The sequence below is a fragment of the Colobus angolensis genome, unplaced genomic scaffold (assembly GCF_000951035.1).
Source record: "Colobus angolensis palliatus isolate OR3802 unplaced genomic scaffold, Cang.pa_1.0 Scaffold325, whole genome shotgun sequence".
Lineage (NCBI taxonomy): Eukaryota > Metazoa > Chordata > Mammalia > Primates > Cercopithecidae > Colobus > Colobus angolensis.
The window spans coordinates 845,567-857,464 of record NW_012116544.1 but is presented as its reverse complement, the minus strand read 5'-3'; the positions used below and the strand labels follow the sequence as shown (position 1 = coordinate 857,464).

At 41.6% G+C, this 11,898-nt stretch overlaps 1 protein-coding gene across 2 annotated transcripts in view; it reads right to left on the bottom strand.

Annotated features, from left to right (window-relative positions):
* Positions 1 to 11,898, bottom strand: part of CNOT6 (CCR4-NOT transcription complex, subunit 6) — a 91,405-nt gene that overhangs the window by 46,326 nt on the left and 33,181 nt on the right. For both annotated transcript variants that reach the window (XM_011951721.1, XM_011951720.1), the window contains exon 2: positions 9,490 to 9,603. In XM_011951721.1, the coding sequence (XP_011807111.1) occupies positions 9,490 to 9,601 (112 nt within the window). In that variant the 5' untranslated portion in view covers positions 9,602 to 9,603. The remainder of the gene's footprint in view (positions 1 to 9,489; positions 9,604 to 11,898) is intronic.

The window sequence follows — 11,898 nt, the reverse complement described above, 5'->3', positions numbered from 1 at the left end:
ATCTCAAGGGCCTAGGACAAGTACAGCTGTTGTGGGCTACAGGTGTCCCTCAAGAGCAGGCAACCACAGTGCTGTACCCATGTAATAGAAACAAAACAAACATAAGAGTTGTTTGATATTTTCAGATCTTCAGGCAGTATTTTAAAGTTTGTTCATGTCTGATTTCGGCTTCCTGTAACAAGAGTAGTTTGTGTTGACCAACCATTCCAATGAGGGAAAGAAATACGAGATTTTTAACAACCCCACAAAAGCACAACTTCAAAAGCACAGGAGAACTACAACGGCAGCAAAGGTGTGACAAAGAACCTGGAGAGAAGGGAAGTACTGACAGGTAATAGGAGGACATGTCCCACCACTTTACCTCTCTAGAGGAAAAGAATCACAAGCAGCAGCTAAGAGGCAAGCCAATGAGCCAAAAGCTGGAAATGAGAGAATGAGGCACTCAGCAGAACTAGTCATCTTACACAGCTGGGAAGAAGACTCTCTTAAACCACCAAGTTGGCCGGGTGCGGTGGCTCACACCAGTAATGCCAGTACTTTGGGATTACACTTGGGAGGCTGAGTCGGGTGGATCACAAGGTCAGAAGTTCGAGACCAGCCTGGCCAATATAGTGAAACCCTGTCTCTACCAAAAATATAAAAATTTGCCGGGCGTGGTGACAGGCGTCTGCAGTCCCAGCTACTCAGGAGGTTCAGTCAGAAGAATTGCTTGAACCCGGGAGGCAGAGGTTGCAGTGAGCCAAGATTGCGCCACTGCACTGGAGTCTGGGTGACAGAGACTCCGATTCAAACAAACAAACAAAAAAACCCACTGAATTTCAGCTGGCAGCTACAAATGGAATAAAGTGACCCAGCAATAGGCCAATCCTCACAAGCACTGAACATCTGATTCAAATTCATTGAAACTGTAATTATTATTACTTTTTTCTTTTTCTTTTTTATTTTTTTGAGACAGAGTCTTGTTCTGTCACCCAGGCTGGAGTGCAAAGGCATGATCTTGGCTCACTGTAACCGCTGCCTCCCTGGTTCAAGCAATTCTCTTGCCTCAGCCTCCCAAGTAGCTGGGAGGTGCCCGCCACCACGCCCAGCTAATTTTTTGTATTTTTAGTAGAGACGGGGTTTCACTGTGATGGCCAGGCTGGTCTCAAACTCCTGATCTCAGGTGATCTGCCCGCCAAGACTTTCTAAAGTGCTGGCCATTGTGTCCTGCCAAAACCCTAGTAAGATTAAGGCCATCTACCCCTCTACAACCGCCTGGGAAACACAAAAGTAAATTCACTCCTAAGGAAGAAAATACCATCAAGACATTCTACTATTTCCAGCATTCAACAAATTAACAGACCAAAGGAACCCCCAGAAGATTCAGATACTGAAGTTATCAGACACGGTCTTTTAAAAAATACATATGATAGGCTTACTAAACTTTTGGAAAAGATAGAGTAACAGGAACTGAATTTATCCCCCTACCTACAACAACTAAGAAACCAGACAAAATATATTAGAAAATCATTTTTTAGACACTAGATACCACACAGCACAGGACAGTGATGAGTAACAGATAGGAAACCACAAAGTGAGCAGTTATCACAGTTCCAGCTTACTGGAACTTTCCTGATAGTAGTGCAAAGGGACAGAACCCAGGTAGTCTATGTAATACACAAGTGAGGAAATGAAGCTAGGAGTCTGGAGAGGCCAAGGTGGCTCGAGTCCACAGGACAGACTGCCAAAGAGGAGCGAGCTACACAGATACAAAGCTCTGGAGATCTGAAAAGGATGGGGCCTGCCCCCTGAGTCTTCGACTGCACAGTGATCACCAAATACATGTGAGAAATAACCTGAGGCCAGGGACCAAGGATGGGGTGGAGAAAAATTGAAAACAGCAGAGCGGGCCGGGTGCGGTAGCTCATGCCTGTAATCCCAGCACTTGGAGAGACCGAGGCAGTCGGATCACCGGAGGAGAGGAGTTCAAGAAAAGCCTGGCCACCATAGTAAAACCCCGTTACTGCTAAAAATACAAAATATGAGCTGGGCATGGTGGCGGGTGCCTGTACTCCCAGCTACTCAGGAGGCTGAGGCAGGAGAATCGCTTAAACTGGGAGGCGGAGGTTGCAGTGAGCCGAAACTGCATCAGTGCACTCCAGCCTGGGCGACAAGAGCAAAACTCCGTCTCAAAAAAAAAAGCAAGCTGAGGGAACAATCCTTGGGGATCACATGGGATCACACAGGAACAATTTGTATTCCACCAGTCGGCATGGGAAACCTATTAACAGAGTATTCGAGAAAGTATTACTTTAAAGTAAGCTTTAAGTGAATCAAACTGTTTCCAAATAGTTTAACTGTATCTCAGAAGAAAGCTTAAGAGTACTTCTAGGGATACAATACCTGGCCACCAAAGAAAGTAAAATGCACAGTACACTGTGTCCGATAAAAAATTACCAGGTACACAAAGTAGAAGACAGAAATAAATTAAAACCAACCCAGAAATGAAAAAGATGAATCAGTAGGTAAGGGCATTAAAAGGTACTTGTATTAAATATACGCAAAAAAGTAGGGAAAATCTTCAGTAACAGCATGAATGATATAAAAAAATCCATGGCTCAATTTGTGATGAAAACTATACTATTACTAGATGGAATTAATGGCAGATTAGATACTGCAAATAAAAATATTAGTAAAATTGAAGAAATGGCAATAAAAACTGCCTAAAATATTTTTTAAAAAGAAAATAAAGGCAAAAATCAATTAAACATAGCATTAGTTAGCTGTAAGACAACTTCAAGTAGCCTAAAATACAGGCAGCTGTACTCCCCAAGGAGGGAAGGCAGGGAGGCAGAAAAAATTACTTGAAAAAATGGTAGCCTAAACCAGAAACCTAGAGCCAACGAGCTCAAGAAAACCTAAGCAGCACAAGAAAAATGAAAGAACAAAACGAAACTACAAGACACATCATTATCACACTGCATAAAATGAGTAATGAGGAGAGACTCTTAAAGCAGCCACAGAAAACAGACATACATAAAAGAAACAAGGATAAGAATGACCTTTCCTCAGAAACAATGCATGCCAGAAGGCCACAGAGCAGCACGGAAGAACTCACCATGACGTGCGCCTTCCAAATCATCACAGCTACTTGAGGGGCTGAGGCAGGAAGACCACTTGAACCCAGGAGGTCGAGGCTGCAGTGAAGCCGAGATGGCATCACTGCACTCCAGCCTGGGTGACAAAGTGAGATCCTATTTCCAAAAAAAAAAAGCCAGGCATGGTTGTGTGCACCTGTAGTCCTAGCTACTTGGGAGGCTGAGGCAGGAGGATCACTAGAGCTCAGAAGTTTGAGATTACACTACTCCATCCAGCCTGGGCCACAGAACAAAGATATCGTATCTCAAAACAAATAGATAAATGGGACTTAATTACATTAAGAAGTTTCTGCACTGCAAAAATGATAATTAACAGTCTAGAGGAGGAGAGAAAATATTGGCAAACTACGCATCTGACAAGGGGTTAACATACAGAATCTACAAGAAACTCAACTCAACATGAAAAAACAACCCTAATAATAAGTGGGCAAAGAACATGAAATGATATTTGTCAAAAGAGATACAAATTGCCAACAAATATGAAAAAAATGCTCATCAATAATCATCAGAGAAATGCAAATTAAAACCACAATGAAATATCATCTTACACCACTCAGAAAGGCTACTATTAAAAAGTCAAAACCAACAGATGCTGGCAAGGATATGAAGAAAAACTAATGCTTAAACACTGTTGGTGGGAATGTAAATTAGTACAACCTGTATGGAAAACCATATGGAGATTTCTCACAGAACAAAAAATAGAACTGCCATTCTATCCAGCAATCCCACTACTGGGTATACCCAAAGGGAAAGAAATCATCACATCAAAAAGATAACCTTCACTCGTGTATTGTAGCACTATTCACAATAGCAAAGATACAGCATCAACGGTAAGTGTCCAACAATGGATGACTGGATAAAGAAAATGTAGAGTATCTATACACCAAGGAATACTACTCAGCTATAAAAAAGAATGAAAGCACATCTTGGGCAGCAACCTGAAGAGAACTGGAGGCTGTTATCCTAAGCAAAACAACTCAGAAACAGTCAAATACCGACGTTCTTACTTACAAGTGGGAGCTAAACAATGGGTACATGTGCACATACAGAGTGGAAAAACAAGACACTGAAGACTCCAAAACATGGGAGGGCGAAAAAGGTGAAAAAGTTACCTTTTGGGTACAATGTTCACTATTAGAGCAATGAGTACACTAGAAGGACAGACTTTACCACTACACAATATATCCAGGTAAGAAAACTGTACTTGTGACTCCCTCCGCACCAGGGGCCCCCTTCCTAGCCAGATGGCTGGGTGTGCAGTGTCCTTGACCCCATGAACAAGTGAGCACATCTTCTGCGTCCCCAGGGACTCCAGCCCATGCCATGGTGGATTCGGAGTGCCTCTCGGCTCCCCCGCTGCTGAGGCCAACTTCTGGTGCACCCAAAAGGGAATCCTCCAGGTTTGCTAAGAATACATGGTACCTGGTGATCCTTATCTGCTTCAAGTGCCTCCACACCAGAGTATTCCTCCCTATTGGTGGCTGAAATGATCCTTGCTGCTATTTTGTCAGCTACATGTGTGATCTGCACACCAAAATACCATTCATCAATTGGCCCTGGAGTAATTTCTTCCAAACCCTCTTAGCAGTGATCCTCTACCTAATCACCTCCATTATCGACCTTGCTGAGAGAGGAAACCACTCCAAAATCATCGCAGGGGTACTGGGCCTAATTGCTAAGGGCCTCTTTGGCTTTAATGCCTACGTCAACCTTCCCCTTTCAGTAGCAAAGATATACTGCAGCCCCCACTGGCCCCACAGATGGCCAGTGTAGGCAAACTCCCCTCATTTCTCTCTGTAACCTGTAAGTAACTTTTCCACGGAAATAACTCTTCCCTGTCCCAACAACAACACTCCCAGTGAACCAATTCCCACCCCACTATAGAGGTAAAAGTGCCTTCCTTGGGAGAATATTGTCTTCCAGCCTGCCAATCAACTCTTGATGGGTGTGGCCACCTTTATGGGTATGCTTAGGTCCTGCTTCTGCAGTATCCAAAAGGAGACATCAGTTTTGCCTGAACCATGTCCCTCACCTAAGCCATAAAATGAGGGAGTAGGAAACCTTAGATGTCAGAGTCCAGGCTCTAGGTGGTGATCCACTCCAAATAATCTCCTTGGTGTGGGTGGTGGTTCTATGGAGGGATAAATAAATAATAAACAGACTGTTAAAATATAAAAAAGAAAACTGTACTTATACCTCCTAAATCTGTGAAAATGAAACAAATAAAGAAGCCAGTCTGGGCTGAGTAAGTTGGCTTATGTCTGCAAGCCCAGCACTTTGGGAGGCCAACACGGGAGGACTGCTTGAGGCCAGAAGTTCAAGACCAGCCTGAGCAACATAATGAGACCTCGTCTCTATGAAAAATAAAAATTAGCCAGTGCTAGGGATATTTCTAGCTAAAGTCAGTCACTGTTTCTAAGGTTTCAATGGACAGATCTAGGACATATATATGTAGCCATATGCATTTATAAATACAAGGTATGAATATATTTAAGTTTTACATGATGTATGACAAAATATCAAATATACAAGCTAAAATCTTATGCAAACATACTGAACTTTTAAGTCAAATTCAGGATAACAGGGCTTTTAGTTCCCCTCTTTTATAATTATATCTGCATCTTCTTTAATACTGACAGTCCTGGTTCTCAGGGACATGGGATGATAGAATATTTATTTATTTGCTTCATCCCACCAATATGATTACCGAGAGCAGATAAAACTGTGTGTGCATATCCTTTACCCGCCCTGCCCTCCTTTACATAACTGTGGTCGGTCTACATTGTCAGAGTATGTACCCACTACATACTATCAGCTTTCCCATTTAACCTGCATACACTCCTATTTTCAGACTTAGTTTTTCAAGGCACTGTATATTAAATGCCCCCTACTAGTTCATACGCCAATCACTTTGTCTAGAAGCTTGTCCTCTAGATGATTCCTTAAAAAGTGTTCACAGCAACAGTATGTCCTATGTTTCCTGTATTTTGGTAACAGTTTGTGCCCTTTATATTTCAAAGCCAGTTTTGCTGAATTCTAGATCCTCGGCTCACACAATCTTAAAGTATTTTAAATATGTTACTCCAAAAAATTTTTTTGGTATGGCATAAAGCCTTGCTGCAGGTCTAATGACACTCTGATTTTCTTACTAGTCACTTGCTCTTTTTGCCTAGATGCCCAAAACATATGCTTTTTCCATAAACTCAGTAATTTTATCAGAATATATCCGGGTGTTGGTTTTTCTACATTGATATTCTCAGGTATACTGTGTGTTCTTTCAGTCGGTAGTTTGAATTTTTTTTTTAATTCAGGAAAGTTTCCTTGAATTATCATTTTTAGTATTCGTTCTGATCATGTGCATTGATTTGCTTCAGAGGACTATTTCTCTGTATGTTGCTTATTTGTCACTCTCCCTTGAATCTTTAAAAAAAATTTTTTAAAAAAATGTCAAAGTATAATCTACATACGGTAAAATTCACTCTGTCTTATGATTCCTTTATAAATGCATAGTTACATAACCACCACAATTAAAATATGTAGTTGTTTTGTCACCCCCAAATATCTTCCCTGTATACATAATTTGGTGTTAAAGCTACAAGGAAAGACAAGAAAGTAACAACTATAGAAGTCAGGATAATGGTTAATTTTGGGAGCAGGGTGGGGGCTGTGACTGGCTGGGGCATATGGAGAGCGTTCAGGGGAAAGTGAAAAAGTTCTAATTTTTGACTTAGGTGGTGATTACAAGGCTTTTGGCCTTCTAATAATTCCCTAATATGAATTACAAGACCTCATCTCTAAATAATAATAATAAATGAAGAAAGGTTACTTTAGAGGAGTATCCCCTCTTCCTTCCTATGTTGTATTACGGTATTATATATTCATATTTTCATCCATGGTTCCTGGTTCCTAACTCCCATAGTCTTTGTTATAATGTTGGAGTGCTTAAGGTCTCAGGAAACAGGATCTCTCTATGACCTTCTCCCATCCTTCCTTCCCCTGCCCAAGGCAGGACTCTAATCTCACTACGGGGTGAGAAGACCCTCATTCCGGAGAGGGACCTGCCCCATACCTTAGAGGAAGGAATGCTACACAGACAGCCCAAGAAAAGTCTGAGCAGATGTGCCTTGCTTGTCCAATAATCACATTTCTACAGCTTTCAACCATGCCTATGTAATGAAGCCTCCATAAAAACCCAAAAGAACAGGGTTCAGAGAGCTTCTAGATAGCTGAATGCAGGAGATTCCTCCTGAAGGGTGGTGTGCCCAGGGAGGGCATGGACACTTCATTTTTTCCCCTATATCTTGCCCTGTGCATCTTTTCATCTGTATCCTTTGTAATATCCTTTATAATAAACTGGTAAATGTAAGCAGATGTTTCTCTGAGTTCTGTGAACCACTGAAGCAAATTAATTGAACTCAAAGAGGGGGTCGTGGGAACCCAAACTTGAAGCTGGTCAAAGTTCTAGAGGCCCAAACATGGGACTTGTGATAGAAGGGGAGACGGCAGTCTTGGGAACTGAGTCCATAAACTGTGGGATGTGACGCTCCCTCTAGGTAGATAGCGTTGGAATTGAATTGGAGGGCACATAACTGGTGTCTGCTGCTTGGTGTGTGGGGAAAAGAAACCCACACCTTTGGTCACAGAAATCTTCCTTTGTGTTGATGATTGTGGTGGTGTGAAAGCAAAGAAAAAACATGGTTTGAGAGTTTTTCCCTATATGTGTACCCAGAACTTCTTCCCAAAGTTCAGGGTAAGTAGACAACAGTGACTCAGAATCACCAAGGAGTTCACAGTATGTGGTGGAAGGAGAAGGTGGAGGAGATTCTCCTCTCCTTAGCCTCAGAGATGTATCTCAATGACCTGAGTGCTTTCTAGCATATCCTAATGCTGTGAGATAGGGGAAACTTCCTTACAAGCAAAGGAATTGTAATTCAAAAACCGCTAATAAGGGCTGAAGAAAGGAGAGGTAAATATAGTTAAATGCCAATCCTGAAAAAATTAAAAGGGAAAACTAGGAGTGGTGACAGCCTGTGCTTTGAGAATAACTACAAAATGAGAGTGCATATTTCCCTTTGGGCTCCCCTGGCACAGAAAGCCAAATCTGACAGGAGAGAGGAAGAGAAATTTCACTCTCCATGACCACACCTACTTACTGAGCTGAACATGGTTTTGTAAAGTCCAGCACTCTAGAAATCAGAAGAAGGAAAACAGGAGAGACCCATGTGTGTACCGACCTCTACTATGTCTGCAAAGGCAGGCATTTCAGTTTACTGAATACGTTAACCAGAAATTTTGAGCTGACAAAGGAGGAATGATATTATTCCTATTTCCTTTTTGCTTACTGTTATATAGCACTTTTATACCTAGATTTGTTATGTTTTGTCTATTAGTTATTTATACTTGTGCAGTCCCTTCCTCTCACTCCCTAATGTCATAAGCTCCATAAAAACAGGGCCTTTATATATCTTCCATGCACATGGGCCAGCGCCAGGTAAAATGTTTTACACACAGCATATGCTCAGTATGTCTGCTGCATTAAATTTAAAAAAATCAAGGGCAGTCACATGAAACAAGACAAAATTTGTTTTGTACTATTTCAGAAGGCAAAAATCAGACAAACTGAAAGGAAAGGGGAAGCATAGTAGGCCAACAGTAACACCAAACTTCATTAGCACTGGTTGCCCTGAGAAGTACTGTCCCTTCACCATCTTCAAAATATTTAAAAAGAGGCTGTGTGCCCACTGGCAGAGATGCTGGGAAAAGGATATCCTTCACATCTGAGGGGTCATATATTTCTTTGAGTATGTTCAGATTGCATTAAAAGGGGAAGGAAAATTTGAGGTCCGCTTCAAACTCCTAAGATTTTGTGTTTCTGAATAAGGCTGTCCTCAGTGACTCAGACTCAGAAGCCAATGAAGGAAATAAGGAGAAACAAATCTACCCCAAAACCTATACAGATCAGCCATTCCTACCCCACTAGAAATCCATCATTGCTAATGCAAAAGCTCAATCCTACTTTATCAGAGAATCAAATACCAGAACAAATACTTGACTGGGCACTAGTACTTAACATGTGATATTTTCATTTCATCCTTGTTATTATTTTACATTTATGTATTTTGTAAGAGGACACTGATACTGAGAAAATATACAATGAATGGGTTTTGAACTTTGACTCAACCATATTCTTTTCATTGAACCTTCCTACTTCTAAGATAAGCTACTAAAATACAATCATTTATAAACATATTACATTTGTAAAATATAATCGTTTCTTTCCTGTACTGGCATTAGAAAACTGAACTACCGTATCTTAATTTCCATACCATAAATTCATGCTTCCATGTCTTACCACTTATTTCAAGCTCTGCCCAATGGGATTTCTTTCCATTTGCTGCTTCCTCAGAAGACATAATTGTATACATCCTCCGAGGGTCAGGGGGCTCGTATTGTTCTTTGGGCATGCCTGTTAAAAAAAGAAACCAATCAGTATTCTACAAAAATCAAATAAACAAAAGCCACAACACCTCTTTTTTTTTTTTTTGAGATGAAGTCTGACTCTGTCACCCAGGCTGGAGTGCAGTGGCACAATCTTGGCTCACTCCAACCTCTTCAAGAAATTCTTCTGCCTCAGCCTCCCAAGTAGCTGGGACTACAGGCGCGCATCACCATGCCAGGCTCATTTTTGTATTTTTAATAGGGACGCGGATTCACCATATAGGCCAGGCTGATCTCTAACTCCTGACCTCATGATCCGCCTGCCTCGGCCTCCCAAAGTGCTGGGATTACAGGAGTGAGCCAGCACGCCTGACCCACACCTTTTAAAAGTAGACACCCATATTACAATCTCTACCATTTCCCACCGAAAGAAACTAGGAGCTTCTTGCAGAAAATGATTATTTCAAGTGCAGGACAAGACAGACAAACAAGCTGTGAGGGTAACAAGGGTACAGCAGCTGTGGGGGACACAGGAGCCAGCTTGAAGAAGCTTCCACTGACCAAATATGAGACAATCTGAACATCAGAAGAATGACTGCAACTGAGTCATTATGAACTTCATGAGTTCACACTTTTATCTAAAAATCAAAAAACTCAAGTCACCAGAAATTAGAAAATAAAAAAATCGGCAGGGCATGGTGGCTCATGCCTGTAATCCGAGCCCTTTGGGAGGCCAAGGCAGGTGGATCTCGAGGTCAGGTGATCGAGACCATCCTGGCTAACACAGTGAAACCCCGTATCTACTCAAAAATACAAAAAAATTAGCTGGGCGTGGTGGCGGGTGCCTGTAATCCCAGCTACTTGGGAGGCTAAGGCAGGAGAATGATGTGAACCCAGGAGGCGGAGCTTGTGGTGAGCCAAGACCGTGCTACTGCACTCCAGCCTGGGCAACAGAGCAAGACTTCGTCTTGAAAAATAAATAAATAAATAATAAAAGACACAAACATTTATCCTGCATTTCTGGCAGAAACTAGGTGACTGTTTTTAACAGAATTCTAGCTAATAAATCCAAAAAGAGTTACGTAATTAGAAAATAATCAGTTTACCATCTCTAAGAAAACAATGGATCTAGGCAATGATCATCAATAGTTAATAAAATCATTAAGTGGAAAAAAATATCAATGGAAAATTTTAAATGGATGGATCAGGCTACAACAGTGATTCCCAACCTTTTTGGCACCATGGACCAGTTTCATGGAAGACACTTTTCCACGGATTTGGGGAGGCTGGTGGTTTCGGGATGAAACTACCACCTCAGATCATCATGCATTCGTTAGATCGCACCATAGGGAGCGCACAGCCTAGATCCCTCGCATGCACAGTTCACAAAAGGGCTGGTGCTCCTGTGAGAATCTAATGCTGCTGCTGATCTGATGGGGCGGAGCTTGGGCAGTAATCCTTGCTCACCTGCCATTCACCTCCTGCTGTGCGGCCTGGTTCCTAACAGGACATGGACAAGCACCAGGGTTGAGGACCCCTGGGCTACAAAACCTAAACCCAATGGTCATTCTCATTGTTAGGACAACCAGACATTACTTGCTTCCCAATAAGACACTATGAGAAGTACACACAAACCACCTATGTCCTTGACCCCTCACCAACAAAGTTAAAAACTGAACCTGAATCAAATCAAGCCTCTCTAGATCTGATATTAATTTACACAAAGTAAGGGATCTAGAGGAACATGTTTAAAATAACACCACAGGACACAACCATGTGAATATATTTAATACTACAGAACGGTACACTTGGTTATGATAGTAACTATCATGTTGTGAATTTTACCACAATTAAAATTTTTTAAAGTAAAAATAATACAAGAATACAGCCACCCAGTCAGATGCAGAATATAAAAGTTCTAGATGACAAAAGACCAAATTTCTTGAACATATCAATGGTCTGAAAAAGAGGAGTAAGCAGAAACATATGGAATAAATGACTTAAGAGGCACAGCAATCAACTGCAATGTACAGACTTTGTTTAGTCCCAACTTGAACAAATCTGGTTTTTCTGATTTTGAAAATCAGAGAAACCTGAAGACAGACTAAATATTAATTCATATGAAAGAAGTATTGTGATTCAGGCACAGTGGCTCATGCCTGTAATCCCAGCACTTTTGTGAGGCTTGGGCCCAGGAGTTCCAGACCAGCACCAGCCTGGGCCCCAACTCTTATCAAAAAAATTAAAAATTAGCCAAGCATGGTGGTATACACCTATAGTCCCAGCAACTCAGGAGGCTGAGGTGGGAGGATCGCTTGAACCC